The following is a 27,989-nucleotide window of genomic DNA, read 5'->3' on the forward strand; positions in this document are numbered from 1 at the left end:
TCCAAGTTTTCTCAACTTCCAAAAACAAACCTCAAAAGGACAATCTGAAAACAGAGCTGTATCTGCCGTGGGCAGTGGGGAATACAGAAAAAACACAAGGGGGAGCGCAAAAAGATACTGAGCTACCTATACTTTTATCATAATCAAAAATTATCAAGTAACGAGCAAATTTTAAGAAAGTTTTATTTAAAGTGATTACACACATTTACAAGGCAATGCCATCTCAATGTTACAAATCTGGTTCTGCATTGTTCGGCAACGCGGGCGGCCCCGCAAGGGGGGGAGGCGCCCCCATATGTATCCGCCACTAGCCATGGGTGCCATTTGTATCGTTAGTATCTAATGGCACATTTCTCAGTCAATTTCTGTGCACAATTCTTAGCAAACTTCATCAGTAGGTAGAAGATACAAGAGAAGTTCAAGACCACAATATCATAATTTATTTCATGATTCATAATATCTGCACCCTATAAACTTCAGGGCTGAACTAGGGGCATGAATGGCGCGAGTTGCGCTATAGAGGGCTAAAACAATTGGGGGGCTTAAAACACATACTGTGTTTCGGCACGGGGGAGTTGTTGCTTTTGGGGAGGTATCCGCCATCAGCATCAGATAGACACCCCAGCGTACCTGAACGTAGTACTTTAATTACTTGACTCGACCTTTAAAACGGAATGCAAAAAATTTAGAATAGATATGAATGAATGAAAGTAAAATAAAGGATTGGTAACGGCAGGCAGCCCTAATTTCTAATGCACTTAACTTAAAAGCTCTCACCTCATAAAAAAGTCAAACTAACGTACGCATAGCCACGCTCTGTGGCATGTGTTAAAGCCTTCACTGTCTCAAATTGTAACATATTTTAGCCCATTCTTCGCCTTTTATTCATACCAAGACCAGTGGGCGTTGACGTTCTCCACATGGCCAAGGTATTTTATTTTTCTCCATGCCGCCAGATTATTTTGAGACTTGAGCAATAACCAACATCATAGACGACCGTTCGAGTCACGGCTGTACATGACGTGTTAGGCGGTATGCTCGAACTTATGCCGTCATCATTTCCGTGTATTTCAGTTTTCCAGTCTCCCGTGCCACCTATTACACCGCAGACGACTTCCGTAATCCCCAAACGTCTCTGGCGAGAGCATATGAAACAGACGACGACTTTGAGCGAGGCGTATTGCTTTCGGCTCGTGGGTGTAAATCATTTTGCTGGCTTTTCGGTAAATTTCGGTATTGCTCCACAGGAACTCGGCTCCATAACTTTTCAGCCCTTCTTTCATGTTAAAAGGCAGGTTTCCTTTCCGAGTTTTGTAACGTGTCACCACTGACGAGAGTGATACATAGACGAACACAATCCAAATACAAACACTCATTCATTTCACTCAACTTCTTGCGAGCGGCTTGGAATGGATATGAATGAAATGCAATAATATTGTTGAATCATCAACGTCGGTATGGTACAAACCGCCTTTCCAGCATTACCCATCGAAAAATATTGATCTAATGAACAACTACAATCATTGAAATGTCCATGGCAGAGGTCGTATTCAGTACAACCTCCGCCACCGCTCAAGAATACGGCAAGAAATTCGCCTCATCAATGACGTGGCGCGTTACTCAAGTTTAAGGGCGTCATACCGACTTCTTCGTTATTTAACGCTTTTTGTCGAGCAAAATCCTTACGCTTGTTGGTGTTGGTTACACTAATGCCGGGTGATATCAACGATAATCCTGTAAAATATTCTCTTGAGCGAATAAGTCGGCAACGTGTCCGCGAAATGTAATGTTGATGATATTCTCGTCCCGATAGCAGTCATCCCGGATAATATTTCAGCGCTTATTGCGAGAGCCCAGTGAAAGTGGACACATCAACTTGCGAACGTCCATTTCTTCCTTCAGACCGAGGGGCAGCTGGGGTGCCGCGAAGCTGCGCCGCTCCAGCAGGGCCCTTGAGGACTGCGCTGGTCATCCTCGTTGAATGAGTCTCTCTGCGGTCATGCAGAATACGACGGGTGGAGGAGCGATCCCGACCCCGCCTGAGTGCCCCTCGCCTACCGCGGGCGAGTCCTATTTCTCCTTTCAGTTCTCTTTTACCCCTCGTGCTGACAAGTTTTCTCAATATTTTGGTGATCATTTATGAGGCATTGATTTTTTCTATGCGAGTTGAATTGGGCGAAAACAAAGTTTAAATGGAACACTAAGAGGAATGAAAACCGTCCATGGCAATCACAGGACAAAAGATTTTTTTATAAATAATTGGCTAGCTTGAAGGTTCATAAATTTATTTACAAGTACGATTCAATTTCACTTTTTTGGATTTAGGTTCTTTTAAATTTTGAGAGGCTTTGCACTCCATACATATTAGCGATTTTATTCAATTTTTCCTGAGTCTATTGAATATTTTTTCAGTATCATTAATAGTTACTAATCACATAAAATGCTTCAATATTGAAGACTTGAACAAATTTTTTATTGTCTCATTAAGATTTTGGCATTAATGCTAAAATAATTTTTTTGCCTAAGTTAATAACTTTCTTAAGCTTATTCTGCATTTAGTCCAGTTTCATAGCATAGCAAAGGGAAGACCATGTTTATCAATCTATGTACTTCTTGAGAGAAAAGGATAGCCCAGGTGCATAACGATACCTCCACAGCATAAACGCTCAGCAATCGCCCACCGAATCCAATCCGCTCATCTAGTACTATAAGGGCTATCTAAATGAGCAGATTTGATTCGGTGGGCGATTGTTGAGCATTTTTGCAGTGGAGGTATTGATAAGTTCGATCTTTTAATCTCCTATAGGGCAACAAAAAATTTGGTTTTTAGAAAATAAAGTGTATGCTAAGAGCCAGCAGATGTCTACCCCAATCCAATATTCCAGAACCTCTCTACATTTTTCCCAGATTCTCTTTTTTTGCTCCCATTGGCACAGCCCGTCACTTTTAACCAGCTTTGCATTTCTCCTTCTGCTCATCACAAATCATAAATGAAGCCATACTGAAATCATGGCACTGGAACCAGTAAATACCAAAAAAATTGATAAGAGGTGAAATAGATTAATGGTTGATCTATACGCTTCACATATCTGTTCCAAAGACAAGAATCACAATACATTGATAAAAACACATATCCTGGCACTGGGAGATTCTGGCTGGAGATGTATTGCCCCAATGCACATACTAAAATCCAAACAAAGACATGTTAATTATGCTACATAGTCAATACATAGTGCTCTCAATACTTTTCACAAACAAGGGATAAGACCACTAAACTTTTTGATAAAAAAATATGGGTGTATACAGGAAGAAGGTTATGGAGGTAACAGCATCCTGCTGTTAAAAATTAGCACAAAAACAAGGCAAATTAGAGGGTTATGAACAAAATTTTGTGGAATTTTATTGAGGCCATTACAAGATTAGTTAATTTTATAAGCACAATATCAAAAAGACATCTCAAAAAGTCTCAAAAAGCTTCATTGACTAATGATCCCTCCATTATATGATATATTCTCCTGATAATTGCTACTGTAAAAAAAGTCAAGGAATTTTTCTCCATAAAAAGCACCATATTTTTAGAATTATTTCTAATTACCAGTGTAAACTTTTAAGAAAATATGTACCTCATTTAAATTTCACTATCCCTATTAGATCCATTTTCCATAAAAGACAAGCATAAAAATAATTCAGCCATGGTTACTTGAAAATAAATATAAAGAAAAATTTTCACATGCACACATGAAAATGATTAAAAATACCATTTTCATGCCATCAGAAATGAGTTTTTAGTACCCAAGGTGACGTTTTCACTTAAAACTAACACAACCAATTGTAAACAAATAACTAAATTAGTTCTTCTGCCAGTCAATCATTCACACCATTTAGATTTGACTTCTTGAAGGCTTACTTCCAAGCTCATATGAAGTCATGATTTTAAACAGTTACATGGGTCTTTCTCCCATTCCCATATCAGGAAGACCTTCTCCATTGTCTGAGCGTCCTTCTCCAACCGCTGACATCTACACAAATAATAAAAAAACACAAATTTACATTGATGAACAAAGCGAGCACTGACCATACTCCCTAGAAACAGCCAACCACTAGGCAGGTTACTGACAACAGCAAATTACATTCAATAACCAAAATATAGTCAATTATACAACAAATAGTCAACATTGGACGGTGTAACCTTCTGCAAGTGTGCACATAATCCACAGTAAGTGCACTCATGATGTGCAGGAAGTATGTGCATGTTGCACCCATATCCTATATACCCGTATGATCAAGTATTTATGTATCAAAATCATGTGTTGCTTGGGGAAAAACGAATTCCTATACCAATTGGTTTAGCAAAATATCTCTCTTAATTTCTCGCTTCTGTTGAACCTAGAAATTTTGTGGTGTTTTAAGATGATATTCTAAACTCCAGATTTTAAACTTAACTGAAAGTGCAAAGCATCACTTTAATACTCTTCTCTCAACAATTTTTTCATACAAACACTAATGGGTAAAGTTATTGTGATGCCATTTATTTTTTCATAAAAAAGCATGCAAGCAAAATAAACCACCTTATTCACTCACCTTAGAGAGATAAGAATACTCCATAGCATTAGGCAAATTAGGTATTACACACACACTAAGAGCGCTCCGGTTTAAGTTCATGGAAGATGCATGATTCCACTGGCCAGTTTTTTCATCATAGTATTCCACCAAGGGAACAGTAGTGTAACCTGAGGAGCAAAGAAATTTTTATGCTCAAGTTCCAGATTGCTTTTCAGAATAAATTCAATTATTTATTAATAATATATAACTAAACAATGACAAAATGTCTAACACACTACAGAGACAAATGAAGCAGATGGTGTTTCAGAGGTTTGGTCAACAAGAAAAACCCATCTTCTATTGTAATTATTATTGTTGCCGTGATTCAGCTACCCATTCCTCAGACAACAGTACTACTTAAAAGAATCAAAACCATTGGATTATGAACCAAACCTTCATTAGAGACTTATAAAAGTGATGCTTCGTTTTTCAAAATCTGAAACACCTTATAACAATTGAACAAACATTTTAAAAACTGAGCAAAATTTACCATAATCAAGCATCACAAATATAAAATTCACTAACACAATTATTACTTTGTGGTATTCCATTATTAGGTTTCCTGGTTCGTTAACTTTTACTTATACCACTCCTTTTTTTTGGCATAGTGAGGTGCTGTGTGGGTTGCGTTGTCGCAGGATAAGTAAAGAGTTCACATAAACTAAAGGTGTGGGTCAGAAAGGGCAGCTGCAGAGGACTCCCCTTGTGAGAAGGATTGACTCATTGATGGATACAATTCCTGACCATTTCCAGAAGAGCTGGAGAGTTGGAATTTTTCCCAAAGGTGGGGGACGAAAAATGATTACGAGGAAAATTCCAAAAAACCAAGATTTTCCCCACTCTTCTCCTAAAATAGTTCAAAATGGCACAAAGTTCAGTTTTTTTTTCAAGTTTATTTGCAAGTCTTTGGTTCGCGGCCTCTATTGCCAAGAGTATTTTTAAGGGATCTTAAAGTTTCTTAATAATGCAAATAGGGGAAGGATTGGTGCTTCATATAGTGTACTTTTGATTTCTTATACCACAATAATTTAGGGAAAAGTCTACGAACCTGAATTTCTACGGGCCTCCAAAACATACTACAGGTGTTAGCAACCTGAGTGACTATATTTGGAAATTGTTTCCCTATGTTTCTCCCGAAGATTGGGGATTTTGCTTAAATGCAGCTGTTGCTATATTCTACCAGGGAAAATATTGAATATATCCTTATATTCCTCCTCCTCCCCCTTGAAAATATTCAAAACATGTTCATTCCAGTATGTATTTTAATGCATATTTCTAGGCCACAGCCTCCAATGCCAAAAGTTATTGAAATGAACAGAGAAAAACATGTATGATGCACACTTTTTCTCTCCTTTTCTTGATAAGTATTCTACAATTAGCAGGCCTTTAACAATACAAGCTACAAAATGGTCTCACCATTGAATCCACCAACGACAAAGAGTAGGTCATCCAGGACTGCTGCTGAAAAGTTACTCCGTGGAGTAAGCATGTCTGCTGCATCCCGCCAATAGTGGTGTTCCGAAGGGCAAAGTTTTTCCACTACCACAGAAAGTAAAAGAGTATATAATAAAATAGAATTAAATTAAACAATGCATGTTGCAGGTTGTGTTATTGGATAAAAATAATTTCATAGGAAGACAGAGAACAGTAAATGGTAATATCATAGAACCTTGATAATCAATTGAGTAACCGATTTTAATTTCTTCCTGTGAATACTATTGATGAATTCTTCTCGAGTTATCAGCCAGGTTAATTCTGTCGAATAAGCTGACATTTCGAGGGACGACTTGTCTCCCATCTTCAAGGCCGTGTCACTCTTTGAAAGTCCAATTTCTTTCATTTCAATTTCGTCGGCTTATATGACAAAATTAACCTGGCTGAGAACCCAAGAATAACTCATCAATTGATTAACCCTTCAACATCATTCTGGATATTCAGTACACTCAATTAAAACACCATATGCTGCTGTCATGCACCCCAAGTGTACTTCCTGCATTTATCTATTAAATAATTTTACTTGTGAAGAAATTAACATTTTATTTTAATTATTTGACCGTGCTTCATGAAAGTTAGCTTTGACCTTCATTTTGCATTATAAAATGCAATTTTCAGTCTTTCATTAAGGATAACTTTGAATGTTCAATGTTCTGACTAAAACTTCTTTCTTTCATGAACGTGGAGGCGGAAAGATGTAAATTTTCTGCAACACCTCAATACATTTTTCAAGTCTACGTACACTGTATATACAGTGATGAATTTAAATCGGAGCAACAATCTTCATGTGCAGAAACTTAAATACAGACCACAGTTCACAATTGGTGGGACCAGCAATCACGACACCCATCGCCAATGGATGCTGTGCCAATAATTATCTTGCTAATGAGAAACTGTTTATGTGATGGCAAGGGGGATGTACAAGACAGGGTGGCTACACTTTGCTTAGTGCCGCATGCTGCAACTCCTACGCTTCGGATACCTTACTTTTCATATGCCCCTCGTGTATCAAGCACAGCACATATTTGTACAAAATCTAATGAACGGCAGTAAATGTGTGTGACAACTTTTTAATGAAAGAGAAAAACACAATCACAGTAATGACAATGAAAAATTAAATACTCACCAGAAGTCAGGCGACTTACACCATCAAACCCACCAATGGCATATAATGTGTTGTGATATACTGCTAAGGTTACGCCTGATCTCGGGGACCTCATCTCCCTGAAGGATGTCCACTGGTTGGTCTTCGGATCATAGGACTCAGTGCTACACATAACAATGTCTCCATCAAATCCACCAACTATGTACACCTGAAGGGGTGATAATTGTCGCCAGCATTGAAAGTAGTGCACATTAGCATAGCAAAACATTAATAAAACTGATGGCGACAAAACCGAGAAGATTTCAGATGAGTAATACTACTTTGTTCCCCTTGTGTCATTCTTATGCTTATTGTTTCTTTTTTGTGATGCAGATGTTCCCGAGTGTTATCACTGCCGTCCCTTCTGGGGCACCACTCATTCAATCACTCACTGAGAGAAGGAATGACTCACAAGAATGTAAGCAACTAGCAACAAGAGTCCTATGAGGTCAATGCATGTGTCCAAGAACCAGAGAAGCTGCGACTTGGTCAAGACAAGTTTTTTTTTTTTTTAATTTGTTGTTTGAGCTAATCCCACCAACACTATTTAGTATGTCTTTTGCTTGTTTTATATGTATTTTTAAATTGTGGGTAAAGGATAAAATTCCACTTCCTGCGTGTTTTTCAAGATGTCGAGTTGATTCTTTAGTGTGGTGATAAATATCCCTTAGCAACCAATTAATCTTAACATTTTTGACATCATAAACTCATCAATGAAAGGCTAGAGGCCATGTATTTTTTGTTATGGATAGCTCAAATGTGAGCAACAAATTTAAAAACAGAAGAGAATGCATCTTTTAATTTTTCAGACACCATCACAACAAGAATAAAAGACAATTGGTTGATGATCCCATTGTCAAGTTGTGTGACTATTGAGGGTGGTTATATGGGCATTAGACATAAGAGAGTGAATGAGTATAACAGAGCCTCTGCGTGTGTGAATGAAAAAGAGCAGAAAAATTGTCCATGGAGCCATCCTAACCCCTTGGAGTATTGCCAACCCTCCTTCCTTCCCCTCTGCCTCCCACCTAGGTGAAAATACCAGAAGACAGTTTAATGTTCTCCCAGTTGTTTAACGAACTCCCACTTTCTTTCATGCATTAAGTGCCAAGGTGCCATGCCATGTGCATGAAGTGCCATGGTGGTTGGGTGAAGTGCTCTACTCAAGATATGATCCCTTTATGGCATCAATTTCGTCAATCATTCAATCAAAATGTGGCAGAGGGGGCTGATTAACTGACATACGTCTCATCTTTGTCGTACTGGGCCAGGAGAACATGGGAGAAGAGCACCAATGGCACACTGAGAGGCACCAATGGTGCCAACTTATCATCAATGCCCTCATTCCAAAAACGATTCCAAGATCCCAGATGCTTCCCTGTCTTTTCCCTCTCCAATTCCGTTGTGTTTCATTTCCCTGTTTTCCTAGTTTATGGGCACCCTGCCAGACATAGGTAAACACAGTTTTGTTGAAAATGCAAATGACAACAGTTTAAGTCTTCACCATGAACATACATGTTCATGGTCTTCACTACAGACAAGAACTTTTGGGTCATGTCTCTGAGTCACTCTTTGGGTGGTCCAAATACTTTACGATCCCAACATTTCTGGTGAACCAGATTCCCTCATAAAAGCAGCCAGAATCTATTGGGAAACCAACAGTAGCACAGAGACATATCCCATAAGTTTTGAACCAAACTGAAAAACAAAAAAAAGGTTTAATTAAGACTCAGATAAGACCTCAGCTTTACTGAAATAAAAAATTCTGAGGTCATATTTCACATCTCATTCATCCTCTTGTTCAATACTGGCACCAATAAATATATCTAATAATTTGCATTAAAAATAAGACTATGCTTCTCACCTTTCCATTTAATGCTGCTGAACCTGCATCTGATCTCTTCATTTGCATTGGACGTAATCTTTCCCACTGATTGCTGGAGGGACAATAACGCTCAGCAGTGTTCAGCCTCTCCTCACCATCAAAGCCACCTAAGGCATATATAAGTCCATCTAAATGAAAAAAATGAGACAATCATTATTTCCCCTGCACTAAGTATGCAGGATGCCCACTCTGTATTGACAATCCACCAGATAGAGTTGATTTCCGTGTGAATTCTGTTGAAAGTGGAATATGTAGCATAACAGCTTAATTGACAATCAGCTAAAAGCAGGTAGAACATTATTAAACTTATTTTCATGTTGTTTTACCCACGGTTTTTGAAAATTTAACAAAAATTAAAAGACATGGAAGTACTTGGTGCCAAAAACTTATCTTTTTTTGACCATATTTAGCACATGTACGATGGAGAATTCACAGTAAGCAGAAAAAAACGGAATTTTCAAAGCCGTCCTATGGCTGATTTTTATTTGTGCAGCATCTACCCAATAATCTTCATGAAGTTATGATGCTGAAGAATTTATGAGTTCCATGTAATACCACTAGATGCTCGACCATTCCAGTTCAAATTAAAAAACAAAACAAAGCAAATTGCAAATTTAAGCTCTTTTCCCTAAAAATTCTGAGATTATTAAAAATCACACAGTTCATTACACAAAAAATTATCCTTGACTAGATAATTATTGCAGTCAATATTTGCACTTATTTCAAAAACCTTCACATTTGCTAACTTTGCCCCATCAGCCTTCATGGCAGCCAAATTTTGTGCCAATTACATCGTCTTTGCCTCCTCTCTCTTTGTGAATGCTAGCAAAATAAAATGCCCACCTCACCACTCAAACTCAGCGATGATCCACATGTTCAACTACTATTTTTACCTACACGATTCGTCACTGAAGTTTTTCCCTGACCAGATTGTAGTTTCCCAGGCTTTCAATCCCAATTTTTATTTCCGCAGCATTTCCCTAACCGGAAGGAACCCTGTCTTTGTAGGACTTCTAAAAAGGTAAAAAATATTTTTCACATAGAAACAATTACAAGAATGTTTATTCTGAAAATGTGAAATACGAAAAGTTAAATTTGAAAAGAATGCATACGACACGGCTACATAGGTTTTTAAATTTCCTGACACTTGATTTTCTGACATTTAAATGTTCATGGAGACTCAAAAAAAGGATCTAAGTCCATCTTCAACATGTACCAGCACTATTAGGAGCTAACACATCATAGGACCCCTATATCTGGCCACCTCTCTTGTCCATTGTTTCATTTACTGCCAAAGTGGGCAAGACATTGATTTGAGCAAAAAAAGAACGACAAAGCTATAAATACTATTTATCTTAAACTTTGCAAGCATTAGGAATACTGCAATGCATGTGACTGCTTGGCAGGTATACAAGTGGAGCCCGGTCTTGTTGCTAGAATTGAGCAGCAGAAATCGGCATTAATGTAGCATTACTTCCACAGCAAAGCTGACGGGCAGTTAATTTTATGAAGCAACATTTAAGGATATATGGTGCATAGGCTGCCTTATTTTCAAATGTACTGCCTCTACATTGAATTCCTCTGACTATTCCCATACTCCATCAACCAGTTTAAATATCCTCACTTTTCCCTGACTTCAATGATTCAACTGACCTGTATTATACCTGTTAACAAATTTTTACAATGACATTCGGAAAATGTACTAGTAAAATAATACAATTGAATTAACCCATTCCAGTTTAAAGAATACAAAGTTGAATCATTTTATAAAGAAGCTATCACAAATAGTGGGGGTTTACTGTATACATGAAGGAGAAAGAAATATTTTCAGCAAGAAATGAATAATTACAATTTCAGGAATTAAATTACGTACAACTTTGACCAATGAGAGAAATGTGAACATACTTAGGACACAGGAGCTGACATAGCATCGTGAGATATGCATGCATGCACGGTCATTCCATGTTTTTGTGACTGGGTTGTACTGGCGCATCGTATTAAAGTAACGATTTCCATTGAAACCACCAATCATGTATATCAATCCATTTACAGCCACTACACTGTGGTATGCTCTGGGAGTACTATCTGCGGTCAGAGATAGCAACCATCGGTCAGATCTGTAAGAGGAAATCATCTTTTGCAACTTAATTTAGCACAAGAAAGCATAATTACAACTAATATTAAGCAAAAAAACAAACATTCTCAATTTTTTTGTCTATGTTTTTCATTGCTTTTGGGATATACCCAGTATGAGTAGATGGCACACAGCTGTCACATTATAAATATATTCAGAAAACCTTTTGGGCACAAAGATCTACAATTTTAAAAAAATGATGGTCTTACCTGACATCATAAGTTTCAATGAAACTCGTAGGGCTTCCAGAACTCCAGCCTCCTATTGCAAAAAGGATTTCATAAGGCATTCTAGGTCTAGCAAGATGATGGTTGAGATCCAAAACCAAGGAAGTACTGGTAGCCGTAGGAGAATTAGTCTTCTGGATCTCAATTTTGTCAAACAAAGCTGTTGCCTCTGCCAACATTAATTTGCATTCCTAAAATTAAAATACAGAAGCAAAGAATAAAAATAAAGACAAAACAAATAACTCTATGCAAAAAATTATGATAAAGAGGAAATTCATTCAGTTGTATTTTGCATTGGTGACACTAAATTAATCAAAGTTGATATTCTGTCCCATTGGCCTTTTAGAAATAATATGAACACTTCATGAGGGTCCCTCACAAATAATACATACCCTACATTCCCAAGATAGCAGACATTTTAAGGCCGTTTAACAAGGGGGAGCATCATTGCCCAGGTTAACACTGAAAACAGTTGTTGACATTGCGAGAATGCGAGCTTGGAATTAGAGGTGGGGCTATTTTGTCGTCTCGCATCCACCCATTCTCACATAAGTTCCAGCAATCCACCACTTTACATGACGCAATTTTGACAGTGCCAACATACATACCTCAGACTGCGCAATGACGTGACCCGTGTAAAACGGCCTTCATGCATGGTATTTTGAAAACTTTAATAATGAAATTTATAAGACCTAAAAAAAGTTTCAAATTCATTAACGAGAAGCTAAAAATTTTTCTTCAAATTTTCTATTACATATTCCATAGATTATAATTTAAGTTACAATGAGACTGGCACAATGCATATATGTACATCAAATTCATTCTTATATGACGACTGCTTAGTGAGGGGTAAGGGTGGTCAAAAGAAACATGTAAAGGAGAGGCGGAGGGGAAGGAGCATGCTTCCTCTGTCTTTCATGTAACAAGGCTACGAACATCATAATAACAAACACGTCCAATCTTGCAATTTAGTGTAAACCTTGCTTTAAAGGCAAATCCAGGGAAATTATGTGATATATGTCATTTGCTTTTCCAGTCCATTTAGTCTTGTTTTTGAGAGTGCTCTTGTTAAGCTTGTTACTTTGAAAATAGTGCTTTTTGGTCTAGCCTTGTTGTAACTAGAAAGCTTTGAGTCAATCAATAAGAGCTCAAAATAACTTATATATATGCTTCCCCCGATGATTGTTCAATCTCTTATGAAAATTCACACTAACAAGTGTCAGTCATATTTTGCTCTAAAATTCTCCAAAGGTGTAATTCTGCTGCAATATCCCAGCATTAACTTTTAAACAAATTGGTTCATGAGTTGGTCAGCATAGTACTGCATCGGTGGACACAGAGGGAGAATCACAAGTCTTTCCACTCCCTCTTATAGGATGCTGCATTCACTGAAGCATTAATTTAAAATTTCAGATCCAGATTTGATTTCTTCAGTGACTTTGGATCCAATTTCATTTTCCAGTGAGTTGCATTATCTCAGGATATTTGGATCTGACCATCCCTATTCCCTATAATTATGAATATTTCAACGGGACCAAAGAAAACATTTCGTGACATCAAAATTTCACTTCATCTGTTTTCATTATTTTGCATTTATACTGTATTTGATTCATTGTATTCATAAGGTGGGCAAGCTTACTGAAAAATATCTTTAAGCATTCCTTCCCACGCTTGCTTCAAATTTTACTGAGCCTTGAATTGAAAAAATACCAATTTCAAAGGTTTCAAGAATAGGAATTTCAGAATTCAAGCTTCTGTGTGTGACCTGAGCAAAACCTTTCAGTGCTCATAATATGTACTTCAATTTTGGGAAATGCAAAAAACAGCCAAAGTTGCTAAATTACGGGGTGAACATGAGTGTGTGTTATACTACGGAATTTAGGGTTCACTTGATGAGAATGAGTGAAAAATGATAACTGCCTTACAGAAATGATACCCCATCTTTCCTCTATAATCAGTTTTCCATCAGCAATACTTTTTCATAACTTGAATCAGATTCTATTTCCTCAACACGTTTTGCTATCTCTCAGTCATTTACAGACACTACGAAGCAAACAAGAGACTAAGTCTCTTTGCATTCAAGAATCATGTCGAATCAGATTTTTTGTACATTTTGGCATTTATATGTGCCATCCACTAGGTTTGGGAGTCTACCTAAAGCCAAACTCCCAATCCTTAAAACACCTCCATACAATACTCCGCGTAGAAATTTAGGTTATAAGTTACAATGTATTTGCTTTCTAGGAAACCTAATAGGTGGACTCATACTGCATTATATATTGGCATCGATTTACCTTTTATCATTTTATCAGACTACCCTTAAGCTTATACCCTTACGAAATAAGTGTCTGTCAAGAGGGTATTATTTCCTACTGAATACAGCTCTATATACATTCCAAACTAAACGTCATACTCCAATTGCTCTCTCCACCAAAACTAACCAAAACTGCACACATTCTCCCAAGATATAATTAGCAACCATAATACCTTAAACTGCTATCATTTTTTGATGGAACACATTGCTTCACCCTTCGAGTGTGGATGGCATAGCATTGATGCCCAGCGTAGGTCCTGCCAACAGGCGGGTGGCATCACATTGATGCCACGCCGGCCTATGTCCTTCAATCGCTCCCTACGCTCCTCCGCTCTGTTCAGTCTACTCTCATGATGGTTTCCCGCACACGCAATGAATTAGGCCACCTGGATATGCCTTCCATTTTTGAAAAAAGTTCATATTTTGAGTAATTTTTTTTACATATATGGAGTACTTTTTAATTTGTAAGATTTTTCGCCATTACAAAAAAATTTAAATGATATTTTCTTTAAACTTCTGAATATTTGTACTAAATGTGGCCACATTTGAAGGTTATTATTCTCGTTTTAGTCCTATTAAAATTTTTGTAAATAATATTTAAACATAATCTTCCTTCCATCTCATCGACGAAAAATATTTTCGTATTTCAAAATACGGTCACTTTACACACGCTAAACACAGTTGAATAATCTGTTGCTGTTTTTATTATTGTTTAAACTTAATATTTACATAATGCCGTTACAACTCATAACATTCTTCCATAATATATTTGCAACTCATTTTCTGAACGATCTTTTCAATTTTTTCATTACATTGGTTACGGAAAAAGAAATAGATTTTTTCGACTTTTTCTCATTTATTCACTTCCATTGTTTCATTACATTGGTTACGGAAAAAGAAATAGATTTTTTCGACTTTTTCTCATTTATTCACTTCCATTGTTTCATTACATTGGTTACGGAAATAGAAATAGATTTTTTCGACTTTTTCTCATTTATTTCGTATGAGTTTGTTAAAGTTACTAGGTGGGAATAATTACGACCACCAATTCGTTATTCACGGGAAATAATGAAGGTTCTAGGAAAACTTTTATATTTTTTTTTTCATTTTGAATGAGAAATTAGAATTGGGGAAATCCTCGGGGAAAAAATGATCGAATTTCGGGGCTCAAATAAGAGTCGTTTCACGTCACCGCGGAATAGACTGCAAGTCGCTCTGTGTCGCCTGTTATCTCTATTTTTAGAAGCATTTTTTCCATTCTTATTAGAAATGTATGCAAGTATTCTGTTGTGTGCATGTCGTGGAGAAGGTCAGCTCTTCCTTCTCAGTTTTTGCGACTCTCGCCATTAGTACAGTCTCTCTTTCGGACATCTTTCGATTGCATGCATTTTCACTCCTCTATAGATATTTAATTTTGTCTAATATTACCATATGGCCTTTTTCTATTGGACATTTCAGTATTTACATATATTTAGCCACTTAGTGGAATATGGGAGAAACCTTTATTTTTAATTTTATTCCTATTTTCAAACCCCAATGACCGTTTATGTATCAGCCTTTGGTGAACTAGGTTTAGAATATCTCCTCGCAATAGAACTACCTCTGGCACAATTTACTCAAGTGTATACATGGAACACTGCATTGGGTCTTCTTCGCGAAGGTTTTTTTTTTTTACTTTGAAACAATTTACATATTTTACTTCGACCAAATAGAGCTATTGTAATCAGAAAAGAAAGTCAGCAAAATTTCTGTGCTCAAAGAAACAATTATTTTTGGATTATTATACGTTGCCGTTTTATCTGGAACATACACGTTTAGACAGATACAAATTTCTTGTACATCGGTTGTAAATGTTGACACTCACATCTCTTTCTGACTGCAAAAGAGCAACCTCATCAGTCTTGTGTATTTTGTAGGTGTAATGTATTTTATTGAAGTATATGTTATAGGTGTTAACTGAGGTTTACGTTGAGGATGCAAGTATGTGGGAGCTGGAGGAAATATTCTCGTACGAAAGGCTTTGGTCCATCTTGCCAATGCGTCTCAACATGCAGTTCTTCAAGGATAACAGAGCATAGGAATCTTACTCGTGGGGAATGGGAGACATTTTTGGTCTGATATACCTAATGTATGATTGTATGAAGTATTGTAAGATGGCCATCCATTCCAGATTATTGGAAAAGGTAGGAAAATATTTTCGATTTTTCTTGCCTTCACAGCAATTTTTCCCGAGGCCGATTTCAACTAATTTTCCGTTGCATGCATTTTGGCTGGAACCCTGGAGTAGACTATCCGATACCAAGAGACCCCTTGCATAAAATTCGACCCCTTTTGAATTTCTTCACTCAAAGAATGAAAGAAATTTACAATCCGGGAAAAGAACTCTGCTTCATGAGTCCATGTTGCTTTGGCGTCACAAACACTGTATAACATTACATATGCTTTCTGAGCCTAATGGCCTTGTGCAAGATGCTATAATTTACACTGAGCCGAAGGATCCTAATGTTGGAGGCAGGGGACATGCAAACAAAGTCGTGCGAAAATTAATCGATAGATTTCTTCTCTGTGGGCACAGTTTATACAGTCACGTAGCCATGATTTTGAAATGGGGGGTCTTTGCTGGAGATTTTGGTGCCCTTCCCGAGGGTGCGGGGGCTAATTTACCCGTTTTTGGCGCCTCAACGGGGGTTGTAACCCATAACCCCTTCCCGTGGCTACCCTGCTGAGTTTATACATGGAAAATTATAATAATCTGTTCAAATATCTATTGAGTTACTCAAAAAAGACACACCACTGAAACTCTAAGGAAAAACAGAAGATATAATCCTCCTCACGTCCTAAGAATGACTAAAAAGTGGCGAACCAGTATACCTCTGATGGTGTACGATGTGCAGAAGGGCTGTGTTTGAACTAGAGATGTGCGAATAGTATCCGCGAATACTCGAATACCTCGAATACTAGAAAGTATTCGATATTCGAGATTTCGAATAGTTATGCGAAAAGTACCGCCTCGAATACCTCGAATACTTTGAATTTCGCGTCATACACTGTCGCACGCACGTCGTTGGTAGTGACTCGAAAAAATGTAGAGAACTGTAGTCATTTAGTGCTCGCAGCGCCGTTTTACGCAAGCTGACGAATTGCATCAATTCCGTGGATTTTAGCGGTGAAAAGTGTTCGACGAGGGGGACCGAAAATAGTCGGGTGAAAAAATCCGAAAATCCCCGATTCCCCCCACCAGGAGAAACTCAGTGCCGTGGGATAGCAACCTTAGGGCATTTCCCACGATCCTCTATCCCCCTCCATTCAGCACTCGCCTCAACCACTCTGACGCTTTCCTCTTCTCCGAAATCAAACAAAAGGTCCCAGCTCGCGCAGGGATCGCATTACGAAGACCCCTGCTTCGAAAAAAATATCGAGTTACGAGAACAATAAAAACGTGTTTCACGCCCTCCCCCCTTTTCTCACCCACTGACCTTTTTCTGGCTACCTGCTTCGAAGTTCCCCATTTCTGGAGGTCAACTGCTGTGGGAGTACCGTGAGATACTTACATTAGCGCATTTCCCAAGGTCCGGTATCCCTCTCCATTCAGCACTAGCCCCCCCTCTGAGGCTTTCCTCTTCTTCAAAATAAAAAAAAGGTCACAGCTCCCGCAGGGATCATATTACGAAGACCTTAGCTTCGAAAAAATACGCGAGAACAATAGAAACGTGTTTCGGGCCCTCCCTTTCCTCCCCCACTGACCTTTTTTTTTCCTACCAGCTTCGAAGTTCCCCATTTCTGTGGAGGTCAACCGCTGCATGAGTCATCTATTAGCACAAAGGGTGTCTAAGAATGACTTTCGTCAATTGATGTTACACCTTTATTGAATTGAAATATTAGTATTGTGCGCGTAATTTCAAAAAGAACAAGACCAAACACGACGTATTTCTGAGTTTATTTAAGCATTTTACGCAAAGAAATAAATGTCAAAACACGACGGAGACTTAGCATTCTGGCGAAACTCGATATGAGCAGCAGAGCTTCTCGGAAGTTGATGCGGTATTTTTTTCCGAAAACATATATCAAGTTACAATTTATGAGTGGTGCTATAAATCTTTATTGTTACAGTCACAGACAAAAGGATATTTTCTCAGAATATTTGGTTTCTCCCTGATAGCAATTCCAATTCCTCTTCTTATCTCGTGAGAACTCCCAAAGATGGACTGAAAATAATTGAAGAAAATCCGGTGGAAAAGAGCTTGTATTTTGCAAAATGCCTCAGATTGTCAGCTAGCACTTGGCAGCAGGAGTGGGGGTAAAGCGATGTTAGTTGAATTAATTATATGCCCAATTGTTTCCATAAAATTAAATTATTCATTAATCAGCTAAATTCCTGTTCGAATCATTTTAAGGAAATCAAAATTACTCCCCTAAATCTTGTGTTGCCTGCTGCATAGGCAACCGAGTCAAACATTCCAGCATTCATCATTTAGTATTCGAGGTATTCGAAATTCGAGGTATTCGAAATTCGAGGTATTCGAATATTCGAGCTATGATTTAATATTCGAATTCGATATTCGAATTCGAGAAATCTGCTATTCGACCCATCTCTAGTTTGAACCCTTTCAGAATTATTAGTTAATTTTTGCAGCATTAACGCAAAAGAAAATGTCAAAAAGATAAAATAACTTTCATATGTTTGCATGCAAATCTAAGTTACTAGTAAATTTAAAAATTTAGAAATGTAAAAATTAAAATTCGAAAACTTTTATCTACCCAAAATATGATGCAGGGATAGTGGATGACATCTGAAAATATATTTATCTTATTTTATAATTCAATTCCGCCATCATTTCAGAAATTATTTTAAGCTTCTTAGTTGCTACGTAAAAATATGTTGTCCGTCATTCCTTATGTTTGTGTAACGGGTTGCATGAATATCTGGAGTATATATCACATGGGTGCGGATGGCATCACTGTGATGCCATTAACAAATTGTTTAATAAATAGTCAAATGAATATAAAAATCCTTTTTTTTATTGAAATTGTTTTCATATTTTCGAAAAACAAAGTGAATGCAGTGAAAAAAAATTCTCCGCCAATGTGAAACAACTCTGAGAAAATGCTACGCAGTGAAAGGGTAAATAATGATTAGACAGTCAGTAAGCCTGTGCCACATTATATTTTTTGCCCAACTCCAGAATCATTTTGTCCGATGCTTTCCAAATCACACACAGCAAAAGGCATCATTTAACAGATCACATGGTCATTTGTGTGGTAATTCGGACGATCATTTCATGATTATTATTTACATCAAACAGTGACAACACAGCATATACATGCTCCTATGCACTGATTGGCAGCAAGGATTTCGTTCACCCAGAGCCAATATCACTAAAAGAATTCAGTATTTGGAAGGGAAAGAAAGCTTACAAATAAATTCTTCCTTCCGGAGCCTTTCTCTCATATGAATAAAAGAACAAAATGCAAACGTTACCACCCTCTATTTAATATTTTGGTGACATCATTATAACTTCTGATTATTAATTTGTCCAGGGAGAACTGCTCCTTTAGGGTAAAGAATTTCTGAAAGAATGCAAACAACTATGTAAAAGCAACGTGAGGCCCATTGAGGTGACTGGCTCTGCAGGAGATTTAAAAAAGTGCGAATTTCAACAGTTCCGAGAACATGAATTCCAGAAGTCAAGTTTCTGTGGGTGACCTGAGAATAATAAATGAGTGCCCATTACATTTGAAAATTTGGAGACATACAGAAAAAGACATCCAATTCTTCACGAAAGGATAAGGATAAGATAAGATATTTTTCGCCACTAACAGTTCAAAAAGTTGGTGACAGATCAAGAAAAATTGAAAAATATGGGCCTCTAAAAAGTAATTTGATGAACAAACTAATCGTTGTCTAAATGATGAAAAAAGGGGCAGCCTCTATCATTTGCACTTTCCCTAAAATTGTTTGTGATAAATGACCATTTTATTTCTGCTGTTAATAGCCTCTCTCCATTTAAGTAACTGGCCTCAGATTTTGGAAAATTCTATACACACTTACAGTACCTAATATTGAAATACGTTTAATAATGTATCTACATTCAGATCTATGACTAATATAATATAGTTATGAAATTCAAAAGTACCTCCTGTTCACCAAGTAAATTCCATTTCATGACATTATCGTCAAAGAAGCTTTTCTTCATCAAACCAAAGCGAATACATTGAAGCAGTTTTGGTAAATCTTGGCACCGTGCATCAATATTTCCCTCCGTCCATAACTTCACAGCCCAGAAGGTCATTTCTTCATTGCTAACATTCAATTTATCATCCAGAAGAATTTTTTGCAAAAGTCCTCCATCAATACTCACCAACTCACCACTCTTTTGCACAATTTCCTGCGTTTAATATAGAAAGGACGATATCGTTAGGAAAAAATTAATGCATACACAATACTAACAAAGTGGCTAGCTACCAACTGCATTGGAACACATGATAGCTTGGTAATGGTCTTCTGAAGTAATTTTAAATTTTAGAGAAATTAAAATTAGAGATGTAAAGAACTCCTTGAACCATTCTCATACAACGAGTACCTAGGGGTCTAGCATTAATACAACAAATCACCCTATCCCTTATTAATAGACTCACTAAAAGTAAATTTAGACATGTAAGGAATACCTTGAACCATTCTTGTTTGAGGAGTAGCTATAGGCCTAGCATTAAAAAGCGAATCAAACTATTTCTTATTAATAAAATCACTAACAATATTTGTGAATTACTGAATTTAAGATTTCATTTATACTATAGACTTCAATCAAAACTTATGATAAGCTACAAATTTTAGCTACCATATCTCTCAAAATATAGTCCCCCTCTGAATACACAGCCCAAATTTTGTGGCCTCAGTTTTGGGAAATAATTTTCAAAAAATGCGTGAATACAGTTGCCTCCCCCACCCCATTTACTTTTACCACAAGCAGTTTTGGAAAAAAAGGGGGGGACTATAATCAGATAAATACAGTACTTCAGACAGACTATGAAAAAGTAAATATTTCAATATTGTGTAGGCAATTATTTATCCTACCTCAATAACAGCAACTAAACTTGATCTAACTAGATCATTTATTTTAAAAAGTAATCACATGTCTGAAAATTTCACACCATTAGTCAAAACCAATTAAATAATGAATGAAGCTGGTAACTTTTTACATGCTGGCAGTAGTTGTAATACTATTAACATTAATAATTATATTAACATATTATATTTAAATACTTACATTAAGTTCACTAGTTACAAAAGATCTCAGCAAAATATCTCTCCACCACTTTTACTGTTCCCTTTAAATCTTTAGCTGCAGGACTACTTTAGCTACCAGCCCGTGCAGGAGAAAACCAATTGCTAAATGCCCCCAGCCCTCTACACCTGATGACTTCAGACCGATAGGAATTTTATGTGCTTTTGCCAAGATATTTGAGCGGATTGTATTTCAGCAATTAAGCTCATATACATCCACTGCTAACTTACAAAACCCCTAGCAGTCTGGCTTCCGTGGTCGACATAGCACTCAAACTGCACTCTTAAAAATTACCGAGGACATTCGTGAGGCAATGGACAAATGCCAGGTGACGATCTTAGTATTATTCAATTTCACCAAGGCTTTCGACTCCGTTTGCCATGAATTGCTCCTCCGCAAGCTGAGTACCCTAAATTTCTCAAAGAGTGCTGTTGACTGGTTTAGATCTTACCTCAGCGGTCGCACTCAAGCAGTGGTGGTCAGTAGTAACCTACAGTCAAACTGGATCCCTAATCCCGTGGGGATGGTACAAGGCTCAGTTCTTAGCCCACTTCTTTTTTCTCTCTTTATAAACGACCTCCCTGATGTCCTCATGAATTGTGACTACCACCTTTACGCCGACGATTTTCAAATTTATCGTCATTCATCGCCGTCCAATATTATTAATTCAATCGCACTTATCAATGAGGACATCGAGAGAATTAACAGTTGGGCGCAGGCTAATCATTTGGTTCTCAATGACAAGAAAACAACAGCAATAATTATAGGGAGCAATTATTTCTTTTCCCAATTAGACCATGAAAATCTACCAAAAATAAGACTCGGTAGCCACAATATACCTTATGAGGAAACAGTAAAAAACCTTGGAGTCATATTCGATCGAACCCTTAGCTGGAAGCCTCAAACAAACTATGCGAGGCGTAAAATTTTGGGATCACTACATCAACTTGTCAGAGCCAGAGAAATACTTACACCCGACATACGAATTTCATTAGTTAAAACACTAGTCTTCCCTCACTTGGATTATTGCACAGCCTTATTCACTAACCAAGACGACGCAAACAATAATAAACTCCAATTGGCCATGAATTCAGCTGTAAGGTTTATTTACGATTTAAAAAAATGGGACCATATCAGTAACTATTACAATCACCTCAACTGGCTTAAGTATAAAGAGCGTCGCACCCTTCACATAATAACTCTAGCCTTTAGTATCTTAACGACCGGTTACCCGCCATACTTGTATGAGAAATTCATTAGAAAATCTGAGGTTCATGATATACCTACCCGAAATCATAACATTGACCTCCATATTCCAAAACATCACACGCCTCATATGAACAAATCATTCATAGTAACCGCCTCACAAATATGGAACTCTCTCCCAGCCCAAATAAGAAGCAGTACAAATATCAATAGGTTCAAACACAGCACATATGGGTTTCTGAAGAATGCCTCCTTATCCCCAAGTTAAATTTCTTTTGTTTATATTCACTTTCTTATGTTCATATTTCTTGTTTATATTCACTTTCTTATGTTCATATTTCTTGTTTATATTCACTTTCTTATGTTCATATCTCTTGTTCATATTTCTTTTGTTTGTCACCTTAAATTTTGTAATTAGTGTGTTATATCGAAGTGCGATTATTTATTATTATTTTTTTTTGTCGAAAATATTGTATTGTTTCTTTCATGTACTAGGCGATATGCATTGTTCACATTTGACTGTATATGTATATATATATATTTATTTACTTTTTCTTTTATTTATCTATCTCAATGTGAAATGTAGAAAGATGTACTTATATTTTCTCATGGGCCCCAGTGCCTACGAAAATAAACGATATTATTATTATTATTATTATTATAAAACCAATAAATATTTTTCCCTCTGGCCTGGCCGAGTGTCTCGCAAGGCTTGAGCCCTAATAATCAACCATTCTCTCTTTCTTACTAATGGATGAGCCTAGGTTTGGGCACTTGTCTTAGGCATGGAGCAGGCCAGAAATGGGCAGTATGATAAGAAATTCCAGGAGGCACCCCCTGCCGTGAGGCGGGAGAGAGGTAAGCCACATTAGCCATCCCTACAGTGAGGAAGAGCACTTGGGCTCTACTTGGACAGCAATAAAAATTTTGGGAAACTTCCTTAGGTAGTCAAGCCATGGTCAAATGTTTATCAACGTTTTTTTTCCACAGTCAGCCTACAAAATGTTTTAAAGCGTTCCTGTAGCTTCGGGATAAGGTTTACTAGGGCACAAAATATTCTGCCTCACTTTTATTTGACAGTAAGCACTATTTACCTTGATTAAATGCAATAATAATATAAATATAAAAAATAAAAGAAGTATACTTAGCTAAGTCACAATATAATTTCACGGAACAAAACAACAAAAGCTATTTTTGAAAAATCATTTACAAGTACATATTTCCAGGCCAACTCAAGCCCAGTCATTGCTAATTGACACAAGAAACAGGCTTCCACATCTACATACTACCCCGCAAGCCACCTAAAAGGCATATGGCAGGGGATGTAAGGACACCAGCCGTTTATAAATAAAAGGAAATGCTCCTACGAAATTATGACTAGCATTTTAAGTCCTTCATGGCTTGGGGGAAAAAATTCCCACATCTATCTGAATGGCAAAATATATCTCCTAATTTATCGCTTCTGTCTGACCTGGAAATATAGTGGGGCTATAATATTATGTTCTCCATATCGCTCTTAAAGATATCTTTTCTCAATTGTTCAAGCAATCTAATCCTAGCACACAGCCTCCCAAGTCTCCGGCAGCTCCTAACCTAATTCCCTTAACATCTGGGTAATGCTGTCAGTACGACGGAAGCAGTTTTTGACAAACCGCAGAGCCTTCTTTTGCATTTTATTCAGTTCGCGGATTAAGTCTTTCTGCACTGGATCCCATACGGTCGCTGCATATTCAAAGTGCGGTCCGATGAGTGCGAAATAGTACCTTTCTTTTACTATCTCAACCAAAAATCTTCCCACAATACGTTCGATGAATCCTGAATGCTTGATGCACTAGATTCTAGAATTCAGAGGTAAATATATAACAAGTTTCTCCTCCCATCAAATTGAGTAAGGTAGCAGAAAAAATCTCAATTACATATTTTCAAGAATCAGCCCAACACTGCACCAGCCAAGGGCATACCCAGGATCATAACTAGGGGGGGGACATGGCTGCCACCCCCCACCCCCTGCCCCTCGCTGGGTACGCCCATGACACCAGCACATGGCCAATACATGCTGTGATAAGCTGTTGTAATATTGAGAGCAGAATCATTTAATTACAGCATACAATATCAATAAGTGTTCTTATTTAAATACCTTATCCAACACAGAAACAACCTATACTCGCCAGAGCTAGAATTTAACAATTTTTATGTAAAAAAATTCCATGGACTTATGGTTATCCATTCAGATTTCAAGACCAAAGTAGGATTCAAAATCTCTCTCTGCACAGGGTACATTACGTGAAATGATTAGGGAAATGTAAATAAGTACACAAAATCTCAAGGAATGAAGCAGCAATTACAAACGGAAATCATTTCATATGACCATGTTTTAGATAGTAGAATTCACCAACACAGATTGGAATCACTTCAAACTTGAGTAAACTTCATTATAAAGTTACATCCAGGAAAGCCGACTGATAAAAAATATTGGGGGGTCCCAAAACGCCTATCTTGCCCCTGGAAATTTTATAAGTAGTGAGTTATAAGCATTTTAGAAGAGTAATATGATCAACATTAGAACCCTGATAACTTGAATCTCGATATCTGGACACTCTGGGCGAAATCGAGCCTGTCACATTTTTTGCTCACACCCATAACGAATTTTTAAGGGGCTCGGGCCCCCTCAGGCCCCATGGAGACATGCCACTGGTTACTCTCTCTTATCATTACTGGTACCTCATCATTAACCATCAGAAAAATTAGCAGGATTCATATTTCTGTACTGTTTCCAGAAGTGGCATAACTAGGAATATACTTTGGAGGGGATTAAGGCGGCTGGGGAGGCGATCCCCCCCCTAGGCAGGCAAACCGAGGGTCGGGGAAGAAATGACATGCCTGGAAATATATTTTACATCATTTTGGCACTTAAAATTTGGGTTTCACTCGTAATTCAGGGGGAAACCATCACAACAGGGAAAGCATTTCTTTGAGGCTTCAGGAGGGAATCTACCTCCTCATTCCCCCTTCCATAGTTACACCACTGACTTCCAGCATTCTTTAATTCATTTAACCGCTCATTTTCCATCATGTCTGAAGGTGTCCTCTAGCGTGATAACACTAATATTTAAATCGCACTATCAATTGACATCCAAGCTACAGGTCTGCTAAAGATAATAAATTCTAAGGAATAAATCACGCGATAAATCTCAACTCCGAGCAATAAGTAAACCCTTAGACGCCTTTGAAACGCTTCAAAATTCCCAACTTCAAATTAACGTGCATTTAACAGACCCATTGAGCGCTATCAAGCAATATGGCGCGTATAGGTTAGGGCGGATCGCAAAAATCGATTTTTTTCAAATCCATCTGGCCCAGTGAAAAAAAGTTGTGGGACCGATCAAAAATAAGGCCTGAAAAATTTGAGACCTCTACGTGAACCCCTGACCCTCGCTCAAATGCAATTTAGGGGGAGAGGGTCAAAATTCGAAAAATATAATATTTTATGGTCATTTCCTATAAATTTTGCCGAGTTACTGCCCTTCTAGACCTAAAATTTCGTGAATTTTGACGTATCTGCCACCGTTTAGCCACAAAATACCTAATTTGAGTCCGCGCCCGCGGAGAAAATATTCCAACGCCCACGCAGCGTCGCGGAAACAATAGCAGCAAGCCGATCCCGTCCCCTCCCCGCTCGCTTCTCCCCCTCCCACGCCTCGAATGCAGCTAAATTCATCCCGCGTGTGCTGATAGGAGGGCGTCCATCTTTGATAATATAAATCGGAAGATGGTAGAAGGTAAAAAAGGATGTGTAGTGAGTCGACTTGTCCCTTATTTGGCGCCTCGTCGGCGTTAAATAAATCGATGTTACCAACTTTTAGAGAAGTGATGAAATATTTTTAGATCCGAGAACGTAGGAAAGTTAATTATTTTTTCACCAAAAATAACTGTAGTTTTCTTCACATTTGATACGCAGCATATAGGGACCTACGACGTAAGAAACGTAAGTTTGAAAGCAACTACTTTTTACCTTGCAAAAATCAAACTTTTCTTGTCCTAAAGGGTGTTACGTCGGCATAACAACATTTTAACTCAATCATTATACGATTGGTGAAGACCTTCAAAGAGAATTTAGTGTGAAGAATTTTGTGCAGAAGATTCAATTCAATACAGGCAACGGTCAGGCAGAAATTCGAGAAGAAGATAAAGTAAAAAAATACACGTTTCTGACGGAAATTTAAGGAAATTTTTTTATAGCTTTTGCTATAATTTTTATCGAAAAACTATTGGCACCAATGAATGCAGCATTTCTTTCTACATTAGAATGCAATTTTTAATCAGTGCATAACGCAACATTAATTTTCGTGCTGTTATTGACAACACCGCGCTCCTGGCCTTTTGGAGATTAACATGGGAAACGATTCTCCATAAGAGCCCATACTGTCAACTAAATGTGGAACGCTCTGTATCAATACATGGCTATACATCGATGACACTGCTTGATAACGATTACTAAATCAGATGACGGAATCCAACCAATATCCTTCATATGCTCCAGTTCGAAGCCCGTAATTAAATGACAAGATACGTTTTTCAGAAAGGCGCGTAGCCGGAAATTTTCCTCGAGATGAGCTTGTGTGGTGTGCGGGTTGCCTACACTGACCTGTTATGGTCAACTCACACGCACCGGAAAACCATGTGATACATTAAAATAACTACGTTTTACTCGTTGAGAATAGAAAGTTACATTCATCGTTCGTCAATGGTATAAATTACGAAACTTAAATACATCGAAAAAAATGGAGTCCCAGAAAATAGATGTTCCTGGGCAAAGGGAAAACAATGTCGGCGGGGGCCGAAGCCCCAAATCCTCCCCAAGGCTAAGTGCCTGGTTTTTAGAAAAGAATGGCTATGTTTTTCAAGAGAATACGATTACCATTTTTAGAATTACTACTTTACACCTTACCTACACCTTAAGAACGTTTAGATAAAATTTTTCCAGTGAAATTACTTTTACTTACCATGAAATGGCGGAGGATGTATTCCCATCCAGTATTTTCCAGTTCTATACAGGAATAACAATGGGCAAAGGTAAATATCCCGAGACAGTTTTCTGGCTGGAGCTCCTGAAGGAGAAATTCGCAGCACAATTGTATGACGCCCAAAACTTCAAATTGGTCCGCAACTGGCAATAGCTTCTCCACATTGTCTTGAGTAACAGCGCAAGTTCCAGTATACGCGTAGTCGAGAATGAGCTTCAAAGCATCCGGAGGTACATTATCGACAGAGACTTCATGTACTTCAGGATTTCCTCCATTGAGGCTGTTTGTGAAAAGTGCACGAAAATATGGACTGACTGCTGATATTATAGCTCGGTGGACCCGAAAAATGGCATTTCCAACTGTGCATTTAACTAGTCCATCGCAAAGCTGCCCGTTTTCACGGAGCTCATTCCATATTTTAGGAAACTCAACATTTGAACGGGTAACAACGAAGCATGAGCACTTTCTTCTCTTAGAATATCTTCCTCTAGGAAACGTCTTGGCTTTGCCATTAATTCCATGGTTTAACCGATGTCTTGAAATTCTTAGAGTCCTCATGCCGTGTTCCATTCCAATATAAACAAAAATACATCATGGATTTCTCCTAAAATAAAACGTTTATATTGTTGCGGATCGGTAACTAATTTCGTGTTAGTACTTCAGTGATTATGGTTAC

At 37.7% G+C, this 27,989-nt stretch overlaps 1 protein-coding gene across 1 annotated transcript; it reads right to left on the reverse strand.

Annotated features, from left to right (window-relative positions):
- Nucleotides 1–3,367: 3,367 nt before the first annotated feature.
- LOC124164556 (kelch-like protein 10) lies at nucleotides 3,368–27,962 on the reverse strand. Its single transcript, XM_046541928.1, has 9 exons — nucleotides 27,293–27,962; nucleotides 19,935–20,186; nucleotides 11,469–11,677; nucleotides 11,031–11,242; nucleotides 9,105–9,253; nucleotides 7,223–7,409; nucleotides 6,019–6,141; nucleotides 4,582–4,730; nucleotides 3,368–4,019 (listed from the first exon to the last, which is right to left on the reverse strand). The coding sequence occupies exons 1-9, from the start codon at nucleotides 27,881–27,883 to the stop codon at nucleotides 3,942–3,944; spliced, it is 1,950 nt and encodes a 649-aa protein (XP_046397884.1). The 5' UTR covers nucleotides 27,884–27,962; the 3' UTR covers nucleotides 3,368–3,941.
- Nucleotides 27,963–27,989: the final 27 nt, after the last annotated feature.

This window comes from Ischnura elegans, chromosome 8, assembly GCF_921293095.1.
Source record: "Ischnura elegans chromosome 8, ioIscEleg1.1, whole genome shotgun sequence".
Lineage (NCBI taxonomy): Eukaryota > Metazoa > Arthropoda > Insecta > Odonata > Coenagrionidae > Ischnura > Ischnura elegans.

Excerpts from the sequence above, each read along its gene's own strand:
- LOC124164556 (XM_046541928.1), bottom strand. The coding sequence starts at position 27,883 with ATGGAACACGGCATGAGGACTCTAAGAATTTCAAGACATCGGTTAAAC. Across the intron at positions 11,678-19,934 it reads ATTTACTTGGTGAACAGGAG|GAATGCAAATTAATGTTGGC; the intron begins GTACTTTTGAAT and ends TTTTAATTTTAG. Across the intron at positions 4,731-6,018 it reads TGTCGTTGGTGGATTCAATG|GTTACACTACTGTTCCCTTG; the intron begins GTGAGACCATTT and ends TTTGCTCCTCAG.